This window comes from Pogona vitticeps, chromosome 6 (genome assembly GCF_051106095.1).
Source record: "Pogona vitticeps strain Pit_001003342236 chromosome 6, PviZW2.1, whole genome shotgun sequence".
Taxonomy (NCBI): domain Eukaryota; kingdom Metazoa; phylum Chordata; class Lepidosauria; order Squamata; family Agamidae; genus Pogona; species Pogona vitticeps.
The window spans coordinates 28,551,733-28,571,574 of record NC_135788.1 but is presented as its reverse complement, the minus strand read 5'-3'; the positions used below and the strand labels follow the sequence as shown (position 1 = coordinate 28,571,574).

The 19,842-nt window shown below is 40.3% G+C and overlaps 1 protein-coding gene and 1 long non-coding RNA gene across 9 annotated transcripts in view; one reads left to right on the top strand and one right to left on the bottom strand.

Annotated features, from left to right (window-relative positions):
* PHF14 (PHD finger protein 14) overlaps positions 1–5,938 on the bottom strand; it is a 177,095-nt gene extending 171,157 nt beyond the window's left edge. For 4 of the 8 annotated variants that reach the window (XR_012088290.2, XM_020781667.3, XM_020781680.3 and 1 more), the window contains exons 1-2: positions 5,689–5,938; positions 5,062–5,172 (exon numbers count right to left, since the gene is read on the bottom strand). Coding sequence is in view for 7 of the 8 variants with exons in the window: in XM_020781667.3 (XP_020637326.3) it covers positions 5,062–5,172; positions 5,689–5,719 (142 nt within the window). In the remaining variant the exon portion in view is untranslated. The remainder of the gene's footprint in view (positions 1–5,061; positions 5,173–5,688) is intronic. The other 4 variants (XM_020781693.3, XM_020781710.3, XM_020781673.3 and 1 more) reach the window with 3 other exon arrangements.
* Positions 5,939–6,307: 369 nt separating this feature from the next.
* On the top strand, positions 6,308–18,641 carry LOC140708132 (uncharacterized). The gene is made up of 2 exons (XR_013537190.1): positions 6,308–7,607; positions 10,039–18,641. It is a non-coding gene; the product is annotated as an uncharacterized LOC140708132 (long non-coding RNA).
* The last annotated feature ends 1,201 nt before the right edge of the window (positions 18,642–19,842 follow it).

Here is a 19,842-nt window from a genome sequence, read left to right as displayed (position 1 = left end):
AAATAAAAGAGGAAGGAAAGTGGTGGGCTTATCCACTTTTTGCTTTAACCCAATCCACCACTAGTTCTAATCCACCCATTGAGGAGTATGCCCCCCAAGTTTACTCCCAAGGAAATCAGCAGAAGATCAGCTCTAACAAGTTGTATTGACTACATATTTGAGCTATCAAAGCATTTAGCCAATTTTAATTTTTATATTTCCATCTAAATTTTAAAGGAGGCAGTAGAATGGGGCAGTTCAGTTGACTAGTGGTAACATAAAAAGATTACATTTTAATTGCCATGGAAACTGAAGATAAAAAAAATCATTAAGCTGAACTAACTGTCAATAATTTTACTCAAGATATTGAAATAAACATGACTTAAAATTTAAAATGTATAAATTTTTTAAACTTATGTCTTCAATTAGCATTACTGTTGAGTCAAATACTATCCACATTGTTCAACCAATCTCTATGACAGTTTATTAAAACACTATATTTTAACAGTCAATATGTGTACACACAGAGAAATGATTTCAACATTTCCACAACCCATATGTAGAGTACTACGGTGTTTCCCAGAAAATAAGACAGGGTCTTATATTAATTTTTGCTATAAAAAACACATTAAGCCTTATTTTCAGGGGATTTTTCATGTATAATAATCTACATTTATTCAAATACAGTCATGCCATCTTCTTCTGCTTGCTCCACAATGGTAGAGGGCAGGGTTTCACTTAATTGGGGCTTATTTTTGGGGTAGGGCTTATATTATAAGTATCCTGAAAAATCATACTAAGGCTTATTTTCAGGTTAGGTCTTATTTTTGGGGAAACGGGGACTACACGGGAGTTTCCAGCCAATTACCCTTTCCCACACCAGTATCTTCTCCAATGAAAAGAAAACTGCATTTGCGGGAAGGCAGAGACCTAACTGTACATTCATGACATTAATTAGATTAAACTCTCTACTCTGTAGAGCAGACAGAAAGAATCCCCACAAAAATTATCACATTAGCAGCTTCTTTAAAGGGAAAATGTATATAATACCAAGATTAAACACAGAAGACTTTGAAGTTATTTTGATTTATAATTTGTTCATATGGTCAAATGAAAAATTGACAATTCAAAAGTAAGGTGGACAAGAATGAGAGAGAAAATGAGAAAAAACACTAGTAAAATCTTGGGCTTTTCACCTGCCTCTCTTACATCTCATGGGAAGTGATTACTGTATGTGACTTCCAATATGCAACAGGTTGAAACAAAGTTTCAGATGAACAAAAGTTTCATACAAATACGTGGATGACATGAAAATAGTATGCAAGAGGTACATCTGAAAGAGCCATGGAAATTAATTTAGAATGAATTCTAAAATAATATATGCAACCTAAGTTGCATAAACTAATAAGAATCACTGATATTTGCTGTGATCAGTTCCAGTTGAAGACTCTAGTAAAATACAGACTTTCATCCCATATTACGAGCAAAACTGTTGCAATGCTACAAGCTTCTCAAAATTTTGACAAATTGGACTGCTTGAATGATTCTTAACATTTATAAGATACAAAATTTGCAAACATCAATATCTATTACCTTTATTTATTAACGAGAATTTGGTTATTCCCAAACTACAAATGAGGTAAAAAAAAAATGCTAAATTTGAGTCACTTTATTTTAAAAAATACAAATAAATACTAGAAAAGTGCTGAGACAAGAGCATTTTATCAGAATAAAGGGGGACTAGTAAATATATATGTAAAGGTAAGTTTCTGAAAGTAAAGAAAAGAAGACAGATATTTATTAAAGGTCCTTACACTTTTAATTTGACTTGCTTCCATTATTGCTGTGTTATGAATTTATTTACCTCATAAAAGTGCTACAAATCAAACTTACAATGGCTGAAATCCATTATAATTAGAGTATGCCCACTGAACCTCTGTAAATTCTCCTAATTCCCCTAATTGTGTTTTACCACTGGATTTTAGTCAGTGACTAGCACAGGACCACTAAGCAATATTTGTGGGTAATCTGGAATTTGGTCTTCCATACTGATGAATAGCATTCTGCCCACAAGTAAATGTGAAAATATGACATTAATGTTAAGAAATGAGTAGTTAAATTAGTAGGAGGTCCTACAAAATCCAGGGCAGGGCTATTAACAACATTCTGATCAGTTAAGGCAACACTACCTCTATGCTTCCATTATCTTCTGTATCTGTATACCTATATTTTGTTCCTCCGTCCAACCAACTCCCTAAACATTTGAACATGTCAAGCTGAAGTATCTATTCCTTGAAATGATCTCCATCTAAACTTCTGGAATAGGTCTTCTTTGGCTAGCTGTGCACCTAGAGGCAAAACTCAAGTTACTCAAGGTTATGCCAAAACAGTGCCAGTGCAAAGTAACCACACACACCCCAGCTCCAAAGGAAAAACAAGCTTAGCTATTAGCATCTTACTTCCCTTAAGCTTTTACAGTGGTTCCTCGCAAGATGAATTTAATTCGTTCCGCGGTTAATGTTGTCCTGCGAAAAATTCGTCTTGCGAAATGCGTTTTCTCATAGGAATGCATTGAAATCTAATTAATGCATTCCTATGGGCAAAAAAAGTCAAAACAAAGTCAAATTTGGTTTACAAAGGGTTTATTAAGTGCTCTTTAAAGCCATACATATTATGCAGATGATTTTAAAAATTTCAATCAAAAAACTTTAACTTTTTAAACATCATAGAAAAACATTTAAAAATCAGCAAACATGAGGCAAGAACAAGAAACAGAAAACATTTGTCTTGCGAAGCACGGCCATAGGAAAATTTGTCTTGCAAGTCATCAAACACACACCCATTGCCAAAACCATTTGTTTTGCAAGTTTTTTTGTCCTGCGAGGCATCTGTCTTGCGAGGCACCACTGTACAAGTGAGAGTTCTAGTCTTCAAAAATATATCCATGTAAAACTAACCTATCCTAATATATGCAAAATCTTTAATTTCAAACAGTCATTTAAAATGTGTTTGTCCATTGTTGAATACATTTTGTGAGAATGACAGACTATAGTTTGAGCATATGCACTGAAGTATTTCAGTTAAAATATCTTTAATGAATCAAATGTAGTTATTTCTTTATGCTATGAAAGACTGTGCATGTACAGCTTATCAGACTTTAATTAGATTCAACTCTATTTTCATATTATTAAATACCTCTGTACATTATATAGTTACATTTATATACTGGATACAAACAACTGATTACCATAAAGATTTAACAGTCTTATGGTTGGTTCTCTGTTAAAGTCAATAGACATTGAAAAAGTGCTGAAGAAAACTTCAAATGCCATCCACAATTATTTCTCGTAACAGGTCCATAGAATATTAAGATGGGACAAAAAGGAGAGAAGGGGCAGAAACAGGAAGAAGAAGAAAAAGGATTGTGCTTGAATAGTTATTTATATATGGCCAATTCCTTTTAGCAACAAAGACACGACCTTAATGAACAGAGACTTTCAGAAATTCAGCACCAAATTTGTTGGGCATTAATTATGTCTTGAGAAACTTGTGTTTGTGTGTATATGTCTGTGTGCTTGTGTGTTTTAATTATCAGGCAGTAAATATTTGATAACGAATTCCTCAAAAGTCTCAGTTCACGAAGCAGTATTTCATTTCAATTTCAGATGCAACCACTCATCGACTCTTTAAATGAATTTAGTGATTGCTTAGCTGGGGAGTCCATGGGTACCATTATTCTCTTTGTTGAGCTCAGAGTGGTCCACCAACACAAGTCTAGTCCTCCTTCTTTCACTGGACTGAGGAAGTGGACTTGTCCACAAATGCTCAATTTTTAAAAAAGTTAGTCTTTAAGGTGCCACAACAGTTTTGTCTTTTTTTATTTTTTATTCTTCTTTCGTTTTTGCCTGATATGCTAGCACAGACTAGCATGACTACCCTTCTAAAAATGTTAGATTACTGTGAACCAGGGCAGCTCATGGCTCCAGCAGGGGTGCTCCCATGCATACTCTAAAATTCCACAAATTAAAATTGTCTTTCACTTAGTCTTTTAAATATTCCAGCTATGTTTCTCTTTGTGCTTCATGAAATGTGAACCCTGGAAATGGTTTTTTGGGCTGGGGGGAGGGGAATGCAACTTCCAGAAGCCTGCCAAAACATGGAAACTTCTGGGAACTGTGGCCTAAGAAATGACTTCTCCAAAGTGATTATTGAATTTATGTCTTGCTACCAGGTTTCCCATAGCCATTAGGTTGACTACTATGAGAAAAGAATGCTGGAGTACACCATACTGGAGTACATAGCCTTTACTATGATCCACTATGGTTCTCCTCAGGACCCAATTTTCTATGGCACAGTCCACAGTCTTACTTACGCTAGCAGCTCCTTGCACTGTAGCTTTGCAGGTTTAGCAACATGTCAATAACTAGACAGGTAAACTGCTGGAGCAAGGCTTTACAAAATAAACATTAACTAGCAATGATGGGAGCTATTCCACTGGAGAGCTAGAAGAGAAAAGAGAAATTGGCTAACACAAGGCCAGAAAACAACAGGGAAACCAGCTGGCAGAGTACTAGGTGTGGGTCAGAGAGATCTGAGACAGTGATGATACACCAGTATGAGAGGAAAGTAGGGACACAAAACAGGATAGAAAGAAGGAGCCGTAGTTGGAGGAAAGGCCAGAATTGGGGACCTGTTCAGACAGCCAGATAAATAGACACATGAACTACCAAATTCAAACAGAGGAAGTGGACTAGCTGGAAAAAAAATACACCACAAGGAGCTCTGGGTGACCAGCGCAGCCCACATGCCCATTTTCCCACAAGCTTCTAGCACACCCCATGTTGCAAGTAATTTCTGCAGAAGTTGTTGGATAGCTTTTGATTACGAAACAAAAACAAGCTTCTACTGTACACCTGGGAAGCGGGCAGGGCCAAGACTCTCAGAGGCTACATTTCGGTAGGTAAGGAATAAAACTATAAGAGACTTAACATTGAACAGCATAAACATTTAACTAAAAAGAAAACAGTGGGGAGGGGTACCTAGGGGGACTGTTAAACATATGAAGCAGGGCAAAGTATTTACCTGATGCATCTCCAACCTTAAAGTCACTGTCATCTGAACTGTCATAATCTAGAGCTTCCAGCAGGGAAGCAGCCAAAGGCTTCACCTGCCTCCTCTTCGAGCTACGATCCACTGTGGAAAAAGAAAAGAGAAACAGAACTACTGGACAGCTCAATGGTTCGGGTGTGTTTCTTTGGAGACTGCAAAAGAATGCAATAGGGAGAGATGGTCAAAAATGTTTAGAGAGAGCACTTTCAAAACCCCTAGAACTCGTTTGATTTCTACACGCGTCAGAAGGGTAGGTCGTGGGAACGGACCGCTTCTCTTGCATGGCTCCCGGTCTCCGCAGAAGGTGGGGGGTGGGGAAAGCAGCCGAGCCCCTCCCCCCGCCATGACCAGCCCTCACCACAAAATAACGGCACGGGAGGAACGAGGGGCCACCCGCAGCCGTTACACCGCGCTTGAGTGGACGGGTGTGGACGTCAGGGAATCGGAGGCTGGAGGCGTCCGCAGCCCCGGGAAGATTCCCGTCGCTGCATTGGATAGGGAACTGAAAAAGCAAAAGGAGGAAAAGAAAAAGGCGGGCAGCGGCTTGGGCAAAGGGACGAGGGCGGGAACGGGTCCCCTCCGGGACTCTGGAGGACTTACTCACTGGAGCCGAGCAGCCGCTGCCGGGCATAGGGGAAGGCGGCCTGTGCCCGGCAGGGCGCTTCGCTCCCCCTTCAGAAAGCAACGGCGCTACTGCTGGCAAAAAGAGGCTTCGGCGTCTCCTAGGCCAGTTCCCGTCGCCCAGACAATAGGCGAAACCGCGCTCCGGATGCACTTCCCTCCCCCACGTCTCCCAAAACAGGAACCGACTTGCCGGGCCTCGGGACGGGGTTTTCGCGCAGGCGCATGTGCGGGATCTCTCCGCGCAGACGCGTTAGGAGGGACTGAAGGCTTTGTCCGGGCTTCGCTCGGGAGGGATGGAGTGAGCGGTGGCCGCGCGCTTTCCTATTCAGCACCACAGAAGTCCGAGGGTGGCCGCGGGAGGGTGGCGGGGTCTCATTCTGGCCATGGCCCAGCTTATCCCGGAAATTGTATATATCGTTCTTGAATGCAGAGCTGTTCTTGTTTTTTATTATTATTATTATTATTATTATTATTATTATTATTATTATTATTATTATTATTATTATTATTATTATTATTATTATTATTATTATTCTTATTCTTCTTATTCTTATTCTTATTCTTATTCTTATTCCTATTATTCTTATTCTTATTATTCTTATTCTTATTCTTATTCTTATTCTTACTTGCACCGGGAAGAGAAGGCACATATCTAGGGTTTTGGAAGGAGACTTCAGTAAGCCATCATAAAATATGTGTATTGTATGATGATTTTTTTTTTTTAGTGGTCTATAACACTGGTTCTTAACCTTGAGTTACTCAGGAGTTTTGGACTGCAACTCCCAGAAGCCTTCACAACCAACGGTGCTGGCTGGGGTTTCTGGGAGTTGCAGTTCAAAAACATCCGAGTAACAAAGGTTAAGAACCACTGGTCTATAACGTTATTGCCTACTTTTGCATTTGTGTTTCATTTTGTATTGACCACACAGCTCCTTTTTATTTCAGCAAGCCAGTATCCACTTGGGATGGTCTTCCACCGTTATTATATAAATTGATAAAAGATTTTGGGTGCTGAGAACAAGGGGAAAGGTTTCATTTATTTCATTTTACTTCATGTTGTTTTGTTTCATACAAATGTTCTTCCAGTTTTTCCATCACCTGGGTCAAGTGTTTTACTTGGGACCTATGGCCATTACTCCTGTGAGCACAGGCCGTGTCTCCTCATTAATTTTGGAGTTTCTCATCTTTGTTTCCCCCCCACACACAATCATGCACCCAAAGACAGTCCAAAAATTTAAGGAACTGCCCTGATCCAAGTCAGCAAACCAGTTCTAGCAGTTATCATCTCATGTAGAAGCATACTTCTTGTAAAGCTTATGGATCTCAGTGGTGCATCCAAGACCAAACTATGTGAAAACACTCTGCAGTACAACATTATGATGCTGAGAAAATCCACTACCCACCTCCTGCTACTGTGAAGACTCCAGCTAAACCTGGGGGTGGGGGAAACAGGATAGTCAGTGAAGTGACACCATTTCTGTTAATTAAAGAACTCCCAGCACGTGTACCCTGCAAATACTGACTCCACTATCCCATTGATCTCATTAGTTTTAGTAAGACCGCTGCATCATGTGTCCTCAGATTAAGGTCCCATTGCTTCAAGAAAATACAGCTTTCTGAATGGTAATGGAGCATGTTGTTTACAGTGGTTTGTGAAAAGTTAAACACAGCAAGTCAGCAAATGGCTATTTTCCATGGTGTTATTTAAAGGGGACCTTAAACTGTATTATCATCTGCAATCTATAGATTTCATATTTTCATGCAAATATATGATTTCTCTCTTGCAGTTGAGAGCAGATGGGCTTGCAAAAGTGTACCTTCCCACCCTCTTCCCTGTGGCATATTCTTCAGAATCCTTAAAATGCTGCACAAGTGGGTGAATCCTGCTGTATGAGGTGAGTTTTCCTTCTGTGGAAAATGTCACAGCAGGAAAGTGGTCAGTGCAGCTCTCCATAGTAGCAGTGCCACATTCTGTGTCTTCAGAGTGAGGCACTGAGCTCACCAAATGCCTTATTCTGAGGAAGGCGCTCTTGAACAAACACTGGCAGGCTTAGATTGCCCATACAATGTACTGCTGCTTATACAGGAAGACAGAAGAAGAATAAAATGGAAGACCAGAGAGAAGAGTATAATGGCAGCACTTCCTCTTAGCTCAGACAGTGGGGCCTCTTGAGATGATGTTGTCTGAACTAGTATATGACATATCCACAATTGTAACTGGAGAAATGGCATTCATTGACTTACTTATCTATCTGCTTCTGCCAAAAGACTTGACCCTTGGTGACAAAAAGGATGTTCATACATTATATTCAATGTGTCTGACATCTGTATGCATATGTAGACAGATTATCAATCTGTACACTCTCAAATACCACTCAACTGCACATGCATTGCTGATTTGTAAAAGCACACAAGTTTTTCTTACCATGTTTATGAGAACGCAAGCTAAAAGAAGCAATTAGTTTTGGCTCCTGATGTAGCACATATTATGTGATTTCAGGGTGCTTCATTTTACAAATGGAGCAATGTACAGAGTATCTATTTTAATTGTATTTTAATGATTTTATCTTTTATTGTATTTTAATTGAATTTTAATTGTTGTAAGTTGCCCAGAGACCTTTGTGTAGAGTGGGCGGCATATAGGTTAAATGAATGAATGAATGAATGAATGAATGAATGAATGAATGAATGAATGAATGAATAAATAAATAAATAAATAAATAAATAAATAAATAAATAAATAAATAAATAAATTACATAGCTATACCACAATCTTCATGTATGTGGCACAAACATCTATAAAAGGGAGGCCTTTTGCATACAGTTGTGCACATGTAGGCATCCACATGATCCACAACCACACTCACATCTGCAATTCTACAGACATTGCCTTGTGCCATATAGAGGAATACCAGGGGTGACCAACATAATGGGGAAAGTAAAAAAATAATTTATTTACAGGACTACATTTGTACAATTATTCCCATGCAGTGAAGAGTATGCATCCATGGAGAAATTTCTGAGTTATGGCCTGGTATTCCTTGGCTCTTAGAAGTGTATTCTTTCACATGGAAGACCAAATAATTAGAGGATACAACAGTACTTTTTAAAAGGAATTCATTTTGTTATTCACTACTTTGAATCAGCAGCACATCATTAGTATTAGTTTCATGCAGAAGCAATTCATGCCCTTTTTACTAGCACATTGCCATCCAGTATTGTTACTAGAGCAACCATTAAGAAAATGTTTTTTGGTTTCCTCGAGTGGACAATTTTGTTTATTGAAACACACATCAGAAAGTAAAGCTGCCCATGGCACTGTCTTCCCAAATGACTTCCAAACACTCTCATGCACTATCCAAATGGAGATGCAATGAGATTTGACTCTGACCTCTAAGATCGGCTTTACTATTAATTGCCCTATAACTCTCTCTTGTCACATGTCTAATTCTCACCTGTTGCACAGCATGTAATCCAAAAGAGAGACCAGCAAGGCAGCAGCACAAGTGGAGCCATGCCTGTGATTTTTCCACCTTTCATTACTCTCCAGCCTCAAACATTTCTTGAATACAAATGTGGAAGTCTAAAAAATACAGATTTGAATATGAAGCCCACTGGCACAGGTGGCTAGCTTCATTACCTCCTGCCCCTAGTCCGCGCTGGACCATTTACCACACGGCGCACGGTGTGTATCATCTCCTGCGCCCCTATCACGGCGGTAGCTTGGCTGCCATAGACCCGCCTCCCTGCCACTCGGGCAAGGGGGCGGGAGGACGAGTCTCTCTGGTCAGCCACGGAATGGCTGGGTGAGCAGGGAGGTGGGGCTGCAGCAGCTGAGCTAGTGCTGTAATTGGGGCACAGGAGATGATGCTGGGCATACGTGCCATGTAGTACGTGGTCCAGTGGCGTATGGGAGTGGGAGGGTAATCAGGCTGGCCACCTGTGACAGCTGGTTTCATATTCGTATTTGAATACAAAGCCCCTATCTCTACTGAAAAAGACAGAAGTGAACACGTTATGGACAGTCTCCTATTAGCTGCATTCACCCTGTATGTGCACTTAATCAGGTATTAATGCTGCAAGAATCTACAGGTATTAATACCTGATTTGTACCCATACATTTGACTCCAGTTTAATCAGGTTACAGAGGAAGTGCATGACCGTACTTCACTGGACTGAACAAGACTTCTTAATTGCTGATACATGGTATGTGGTAATTCAATTTTTATGTATTTTATATAGAAAGTAAAAGGTATGCCAACATTTAGGAATGCAACAGACATTTATTAAAGGGATTTTCCACTGGTTGTTTTGATTATGTATCAGTAAACAGAGTGGCAGCCTGGAGGAGTTCTTTCTTAAGGGGCAAGTCCCAGAGAAGCAAAGCAGATGGGTAGAGACAGCATCAGTGGAGCAATGTACAAAATGGTGAGTTGTTTAGACAAGTATGTTTTATGAAAGGCAGGAGGTCTCCTGCTGTCTACTTCAAGGCTGGCAACAACAACGACAAAAACCCAAACTCTCAGATACAAGTAAACATTCTGATTTTTTTCTCTCTCTCCTGCTTCCTCTTGATTATCATATTGCTGTATAACGTATATCTACTATTTCGCACAGTAACACCTAAGTCCTTTATCAACAGTTTTTCTCTTAGTGGACATGCGTGTGTGATGAGCCCAGGCTCAAAGGAGCTATTTGATGCCTTTGCTCCACGCAGGAAAATGAAGACTCAAAATATGCTGTATGTTCCTTATCACATAATTTACACCTCAATCTTCGCTCTGCTGATCAAATAAAGTAAGATAAGAATTTCTATCTCTGAGGTCTTATCACAGCTATATATTACATACAATCATACAATGTGATTTGCACAGGCATATTGTATATATGATTCAAAGAGAGAAGGCAGGCCTCAGTGCTCACATCAAAACATCTCATTTTCCATCCCTCAGAAATGTACTAATGCAGCCTTCTGTACTTAAATGGAAATGTATTTAAGAACAAAGATATTATGCTAAGAAAAAGGAAATATCTCCTCCCCCCCCCCCCCCCCAGTAATTGGCAGAGCACAGAAAATAGAGAAGTTTCCAAAAGCTGCCATCCGAAAGGAAGATTGTAACCCTGGCAATTCTTTTCAGTTGCCTCCCCCGTCTTGTCCCCAAGCTCTGCCACAGTTTTCTTTTTATAAGCTACACCATAAAGCTATCAGATTGTACAAACCTGCCACCCACTTTTGTACATATTATTAAATCTAGCTGTATTGCTGAACAGCTTTGGCACACCAAAGCTTTGATCCTGGAGCACACATTTATTCATATGTAAATTCCTTTCATTTTAGTGGTACTCATTCATAAAGCGCTCAGAGGCACCATTATTCACAAGAGTCACTGTGGAGGCAAACATGTGGTGGACTGTCTGCATTAAAAAGTATCCTTATCAGGGAAGCAACTCAGGGTTTGAAGCATGGTGTAAAGTAGAGAACAAGGAGAGCTGATTGCTAAGTCCAGTCACTCCCATATGAATCACAGAAACAAGTTAGGACACCAGTATTTTGGGGGGTGCCAGTGAAATAGCATGCTGGACCATCCTTTTTGGGCTACATGCAGGAAAGAATAATATTTGAAGGCAGAGATTGGTCTCTGAATGGGGGAGCAAAAATACATTAGTGCTGATCCTAGTAATGATAGAGGACTTTGGGCTCTACTTGGGACAGCAAAATATTTTGTAGTGATCCAAATAGTCCACAGAATATTCCTACTCAAGGATTCCTACCCACCCCTTTTTGTGCTCTTCTCAGGGGCATCTTTCTTTTTCTTTCTTTCTTTCTTTCTTTCTTTCTTTCTTTCTTTCTTTCTTTCTTTCTTTCTTTCTTCCCCCCCCCTTTTTTTGTGCCTAGGATTGCTCTAGTCTGGTCTGTTTCCAGCATATGTGGTTGCTGGGATTGGACCCATAGTGAGCCTTCTCACTGTTAAGGGTCTTTCTGGTTTGAATTTCCGATATCGTGCAGTGGCTTAACAAGTGAGCCAGTTCACTTACTTACTTACTTACTTACTTACTTACTTACTTACTTACTTACTTACTTACTTACTTACTTACTTACTTGTTTGTTTGTTTGTTTGTTTGTTTGTTTGTTTGTTTGTTTGTTTATTTATTTATTTATTTATTTATTTATTTATTTATTTATTTATTTATTGGATTTATATACCGCCCATCTAGAACATGTCTACTCTGAGCGGTTTACATATAACATAAAAATAAACTGAGGTAAAATCCAAATTAATAACAAAGTCGAAGATGGGGAAAGGAAAAAAGAAGAAAAAGAAGATAGAGAAAAAGGAAAAGGAGGGTAGGCTAGGTAATGGCTGTAGGGAAGGCCTGCCTGTATAGCCATGTCTTCAAGCTAGTCTTGAAGGCTCTCAGCGAGGGAGCCAGGTGGATCTCTACAGCTAAGTTGTTCCATAGGCGAAAGGCCACTGCCGAGAAGGCCATGATTTCTAGGTTTTTCCCACAGAGTGTCTCTTGGTGTTAGGCCCCTCAGCTGCCAAGCCTGACTGGAGCGGTTGATACGGGTAGAACTGGGTGGAAGAAGACGCTCTGCCAGGTATCGAGGGCCTAAACCATTAAGGGTTTTGTATGTAATGGTTAGCACCTTGAAATCAATGCGGAAGTGGATAGGTAGCCAGTGTAAGGAGGCCAAGGTGGGGGAAATATGGTGAAATCTTTTCACCCCTGTTAATAGCCTGGCCACTGTGTTCTGGATCATCTGGAGTTTCTACATCAGTCTGAAAGGCAGCCCAACATAGAGAGTATTGCAGTAGTCTATTCTTGAGACTACGAGTGCATGGATCAGCATGGTGAGCACCCCTGCATCTAGATAGGACGATCTGCTGAAGATGCAAATGGGTTGACCGAACCATGGACGCTACCTGGGTTTCCATGGTAAGCACCGAGTCAAGATGGACCCCCAGACTGCAAACACACCCCAAAATAGAGGGACTTCTCCAATCCACTGACATCTGGCCTCCCCACTCACTGGACCTCCATCTTTTCCAGGTTCAACCTTAGTCCATTCAACTGCATCCCTTGCAGAACAGCTTCCAGGCAGCACCCAAGGGACAAAACGGCATTCACTGCAGATGGAAAAAAAGAGATGTGTCACCAATATGCTGGGTGTTATCAGCATATTGGTGACACAAAGCTTCAAATCCCCAGATGACCACCCACACAGCCTCATATAGATGTTAAACAGCATTGGGGAGATGATCAAACCCTGCAGGACCCTACAACTAAGGGACCATGGGGCCAATACATTTCCCCCAAGCTGAATTCTCTGGGGACAGCCCTCCAAGAAGGACCAGAGACAAGCAAGAGCAAGGCCACCAATTCCCCAACTTGCAGAACCTCTCCAGGAGGATACCGTGGTGGACAGTATCAAAGGCGGCTGAGATATCAAGGAGGACAAGCAAGGACATTTTGCCCCTGTCGGCCTCCCTGAGTAGGTCATCCAACAGGGCGACCAATGCCGGTTCTGTGCCATGGAATATTTCAAATATTATTTTTAATATTTCAAATATTAGTAAATTGAACATTTCCTCTGCTCCTCAGGAGAGGAGCAGGGAACGTGAATTTTTTTTTAAAATATTTTTTTTATTTATTTATAACTATAACAAAAACAAATCATATATATAAAACATATACACTTACAACACAATAACAGTGTTCCCCACCACCATATACGGGACCTCTTGCCATATTCTTCTTTTTCTTCTTCTTCTCATTCTTCTTCTTCTATTGTCCTCCTCTCCAGAACTGCACAGATTCTTGATCTGGAGCTCTCCCTTTTCCCCTTATTAACACATATTCCAAAAATTTGCCCCATATTACATAAAAATGTAATAGACCATCACCAAGTAGGGTTAGACCAAATTGGGTCGCTTGAGCTCCAATAACACATTTGGATGTGAGGATCACACTAGGGCATATCGCTCTCCCACTTGACCTCAAGTGACCCTATTTAGCCCACTCCAAAATCATAACTGTAGACAAACCCTCACTTAAGAGGACAATCCAAGCGTTGGGTAACTTCAACAGTGAGTGAAAAACAGTCCCATTTTTTGTTGAGAATGAGGTGGATTTCTGGACTTGCGCTTTAAAGTCTGTGGTTTCTGGAAACCTTGTATAGCAGAGCATGATGCACACACCTCCCCCACATGGAGAGGGAGCTTTTTTTATGTAGAACTTCATTCACTGTGTTTATTTCATTCTGTTCTGATCTCTCTCATCTTGTGCCATAATGTAGATCAGTGGTTCTCCAAAGGTTCTTCGACTAAAACTCCCCAAAGCCTTCACCACTAGCTGTGCTAGCCAGGATTTCAGGCAGCTGTAGGCCAAGAACATCTGGAGACCTTACGTTGAGAACTGCTAGTGTAACAATTGTGGACATGCAGATGTTCTCCTCCAATACAAAAATTCAATCAGCCTAAGCCAGGATAGCCAAATGGGAGTTGATGCCACAAAATGTCTGGAGGGCCACAGTTGCTCACCCCTGCTGTTACTCGTCTCTTGATTTCAGAAGGAGTAATTGGAGTGATTTCTTGCTCCTGTATGATGGCAGCTTTCTTAAACCTATTCTTCTCTATGATAGTCCCCTTAGGCTATTGGGTAAGCAAATGTGCAAATGCCAGGCAGCTGAAATCTTTACTCTTGTCCCCCAAAAGTCAAAGATTTCCATTTTGTAGAGCACCCTTTTGAGAATTCTCTTAACCCTGATTGCTTTTCTCATTTGAATCTTGGTTTGAAAAGTGTAGTGCTGAAATAGTTGCTGCTGTTTCTAGGTTACTTGTTGGTGGCCTTTCTATTTTGTATCTCTCTGCTCTAGAGCTGTGTGCTTCCAAAAGATTTTAAGACTGCCCTGAGATCGGAGTACCACTGTCTTCAAAGGAAATAATAGGTGGATACGAGCAGAGCAGAAGGAAATGTCTGATAGTTCAAAATGCAACATATGCTTATGACTATAACAATAATATTTGTCTTTTGTATCATCTCCTATTGTAGCAAGGCAGAGTATTCAGATGGCAAAATGGCATACAGTAATCCTATTGGCAGAGTCATCTGTTGTATTTGACAGCACCATTAGGTTTCAAAATATTTCTGGGACAGCAAGAGTTGAAGATTGTTACGTATTTTGTGCGGTAGACTGGGATCCTTGTATGTTTGCATATACTTTCATGTTTGACCTTAGATGGTTTGGATCTGGTGAAGCAAAAGCATTTCAAAATGCAATAAATGAAGCACTGGATCCAATGATAACTAAAACTCTTTATAAATTCTGTTTGTATAAGCCAAAGGTAACTAGGAGAACTGTGCTTACGGAGATTTTAAAATCGGAATATTTTATTTTCTTACTTCGATCTACTCTCTCACTATCTCTTTTATTTCTTTTCTTTTCTGTAATTGAGTAAACATAGCAGCATCCTAGTCACTTCCATTGTCTCTTGACTCTACCTTTAAAATAGCTCAGAAATCTTAGCATCAGATATTATTGTATGTATTGGAGGAATTATGTAGAATGTGTGGGTGTGTATAGAATTGTAGAATTATAAGATTAACTAGCTGTACAGAGCTTTTAGGTGGCTGATGAGTTTCTTACAATCAAGCTCTTTTTCTTCATTAAGGCATTGATTTCCAGGTACATTATATTTGGTTATAAGACCAATGTTACTGTAAATGCCTGCTGTTCTTGCATTACAAGGATCCCAATGTCTCTGTCAAAGAAAGCTGAGATTTCTTTCTTCCATATTTGATTTTGTATAAAAGCTGCCATCTGGCTGCATTAGTAAAAGAAATCACAGGCATGTGAAAATGAGAAGGATATAGATGTGGTGATTTAAATGACTTCAGGTGTCCAGTAATCTTTTTAAGATACACTCTTACAATCTAAACTTTACTAGTGATCCAAGAAAGTAACTAGAAGGGTGCGTCTCTGCACTGGGAAGGTCAGCTTTCCAAGAAAATATGAAATTAGAAGCACTGCACTTTGCTTCTGTTCCTAATCAGTTTTTATAATCATCCTAGCAACTTTCCCCTTTTCTAGTTCTATGTAACCATTGTGGATTACAACAAACTAAAAAAAAAGAATGCCTAAATATCTAAAAACAAGACCCACAGATGCTATGGTTGAAATCCAGTTACTTGGCTTAGCAAGTTGCATTAGAGTAGGCCCAAAGAATCAGTGAGATCCTCCATAAGTTCCATTGATTCAAATGGGTCTACAGTACTTTGGTCATGAGTTACTATTCTAAGCAACAGGATTTTAGCCTGTAAGATGTATGAAATGAAGGTTTTAAAGTCTTCTAGAAGCCATCAACACAAGTGGATCCTTTTAAGGAGAAAGGCAGGTTAAATAAATTAAAAAAACCCACATGCCTAATCATTCCAGGAAATTCTCTCTACCCTCCCCCCCCCCATTGCAGTTCAATCACTTGTTTGAAAGAGCTTGTTCGGATATACAGTAATAACTTTTGAAGCTTGGAACATTAACGTTTTCTTTATTATGCGAAACAAGCCTCAGATATGGGTAGTTATGAACTAAAAGTTATGGCCTATTCAGAACTGATTGTTTCATGAGAGAAATATAACCTTTCTGTAATGTTGAAATCCAGATCCAAAATAATATCTATTCTTCATTATTACTCTAACTTTTTCTGCCTTTTCCCCCTGAAATACATTTAGTAGGGGAGATTTCTGTGTCATACCGCTTCGTCATGTGCAATTTCCTGATGAAAAGAGAGGAACCATCCGGAATCCATCTAAACTTCACTGCTCTCAAATGTAAAGAATGGACCATGTCATTATATTTTTGCATGACTGCACAGTTTGTGTAATTTATTCCTCGGCAGTTATGTGTATACTAGGTTTTGTATAAGATGATGATTTTATAGACCCTGTAATGCACATGATCAGTTTGTATGTCCAGAGACATTCCCTGTCTCTGTTCTATGTGAGGCTCTGAGAAGCTTTTAGTTGCACTGACAGTTTTGTCTGATGTTAGAAGCTTGAGCCAGTGTGGGTGTAGTGGGCAGAGTATTGAACTAGGATAGGGTTTTCCAGTCTTGGGTAACCCAGGTGTTCTTGTACTGCAACTCTCAGAAACCCTGGCCAACCTCTGGGAGATGCAGTCCAAGAACACCTGAGTTACTCAAGGTTGGGAACCACCTTACTAGAACACAAAAAAACCTAGACTTGAATCTTTGCTGGGGAGGTTCACTGGGTTCAGGGGTGGAGGGTGACGGCAATGCTAAGCCACTCTGAAAAAATCTCACATATCTTGAAAATCCTGCTAGGGTCACCTTAAGGGTGAACTGACTTAACAATAGTATATAATAGCAACATAACAACCTGTTTTTCAAATTCTTTTCTCTTATTTTACCCCAACCCACCCTGATGGAGTTCTGTTCCAGAACTCTGGAATACTTTCCTGTGAAATCTCTAGACTTCCACCAGAGAGAATATTAAAGGAAAGTATAACAGTTAATTGTGTTTGTTTTGTTATTTGTTTGTTTGCACTATCTTCATGCCTGTAAACCTGTGGCTGTTTTTTTTTTTGCTCACCTGTTTTGTTTTGTTTTTTGCCTCTGACCCCTCCCCCACCCCACTTTTTTGAAGATGAAAGCAGAAGAAGATTAAAATCTGGTTCGTTGTGCTCCGTTCAACTACCAGGCGCCTGAAGAGACTGAAGAAAACCTTTTTATAGAAATCAAAACATCATAATCATTGTCAAAATGCAGGCAGAGCTTATTTTGTGAATTTCAAAGACAGCTGTCATATGTGAAACCCAGGAAATATGCTCCTAACCCTTTCAGTTCACGGCTACTCGGCTCTTGCTAACGCAGTAATGAAAATGTGTCTTTTCCCATTGTACACAAAGAGCTTTGCATGCTTTGTTCTGTGATCCAGGAAATGTCATTGTAGTCAGATCAGAGGAGAACTTTCAACCAGAAAAACGAACCTGTCAGCTTGGTGAGCGAGGCTGAAGAGTCATATTATACATCAGGGGCAGTGAGTGTTGTGACTACTTTCATCATATCTTCAGAAGGAGAAAAATGATTAACAACCAGTTAAAAATAAAGACCAGTATCCTACTGAGCTGCTGCTGAGCGGAACAATCCTGCCAACACAGTAACGCTAGATCACATCACTTGTGCGCGCCTTGCTGTGACACTAGAAGACCTTGTTTCTGTCCATGTGTAAAGCTACTCAGCTGTGATCATCTCTTTTGCTTTCCTCTCCCAGCACTATCATTCTCCTGGAACAATTTAAACGAATCAATAACACAATTAAATATCAATTAAGATGGTCTTAAGGCATCCATTGCTAATGGGAACTGTAGCTTTCAGTTTCTCCCTGCAAAAGGACAATTCCGACTGTCGATAAGCTCTTCTTCTTAAAATATTGGGAGCTTCTTTTTGCTATGACAAAGCTCAGGAATTCATGGATGAGGCCTTTGCTGTTTGCCAGCTGTCTAAGCTGCCTTCTACTTGGTGGTTCTTCGAAACAATGGTGGGAGAAAACACATGGGGGGGATTTGAAGCTTGTTTGGAGAGTACCATGCTAAAACTTGAAAAGATGTGCCTGATTGTAAATGGAGCTAGGGAAGCTCAATCTGTCATTAGTGATGCCACCAGTAATGCTAGGGGGCTTCCTGATAGTGCATGTAGCCCAATGCAACAGTGGTTATTAATCACAGCTGTAACCACTTTAATGCATGGGAGGGCATGTTATACCAGCAGTGGTGTACAGACAGCACTAAATACAGTACAAAGCTTAATGCCAGTTGTACTGCAGAATGAGCTCAACATTGTCTTCCATTCACTCTGTGTAATTACCAGCGGTCTACTCCTATAAGTGTATTTCAATAAATTTTAATCTTATTTTCAGTTGCTATTAATTTACTGTTGTTAGGATTTAGGTGCTGGGGGTGCTGAAATCAAGGCAACTACAGTGGTGCCTCACATAACGAGCGCACCGTTTAACGACGAATTCGCATAGTGATCCGTTTTTTGGGATCGCTAATGCGATCGCATACCGATGGTTCCAATGGGCAAAAATCGCTTCGCGACAATTGGTAAGTGTTTCGCTTACCGATCTTCGCATTGCGATGTCGGGGGAACAGCTGTTCGGCGGTTCCAAAATGGCCACCGGAAGACCCAAAATGGCCACGCGCAGCATTTTCGCGCCCTGCCCTCGCTTACTGAGGGCACGAAAATGCCTGCGCTATGGAGGAACATCGCTGAACGGTGAGTTTGGGGCCCATTGGAACGCATTAAACAAAGTTTAATGCGTTCCACTGGGTTTTTCTATTCCGTTTAGCGATGTTTCCGAATAGCGATGGTTAATCCGGAACGGATTAACCTCGCTATGCAGGGCACCACTGTATAATGGAAGGAGCAGTGGAAAAATTCTGTTATCAATAACAAGCAATCAAGTCAATAACTCTATGATAAATACATGTAGTTTGCGTAAAGCAGAGACAAGGCCAGTGGGTGGAACTTGGAAGTTAGAAGTGGTGAATAGTCTGCTCTAGAGGAATTTAGTAAAACTGTCCTTTGTGGCAAGACCTGCTCAACAGTGGAATGGGTCACTTTGGAAGACCATCAATGACCAAATGGTTTCTCAAGGCACCAAGAGCTTCACATTGGCGATCTTGCACTTGCTGCTTAACTGGACAGCTTCCAGATAGTAATACATTTTCTAACATGTGCATTAGAACATGTAGGCACATATCCTGATAGCAATCAACTGAAACCCAATTGTGCTAAGACTCGTGTATGTACCCTGCATCATTTGGACCCTTTAGGCAAACTAACAAAGTTGCACAACCTTGCATAGAGTGAAAGAATAGTAAAGAAGGCTATGATATAGCTTTTCAAAATTGTTTATTAAAAGATCTAGAATTGTGATGGGCAATCTCTAGAGGTCCAGGAGCCACACCTGCTCATCCCTGACCTTACAGGGCTGGTCCCAGGATTCCTTCCCCATTTTTTTCATAGCGGTTTCTTTGTACTGAAAACTTCCTGTTGACTTCTCGTAATTTTGGGAGTGTGTCAGGAACAGGAGTACAAAGGGGCCTCT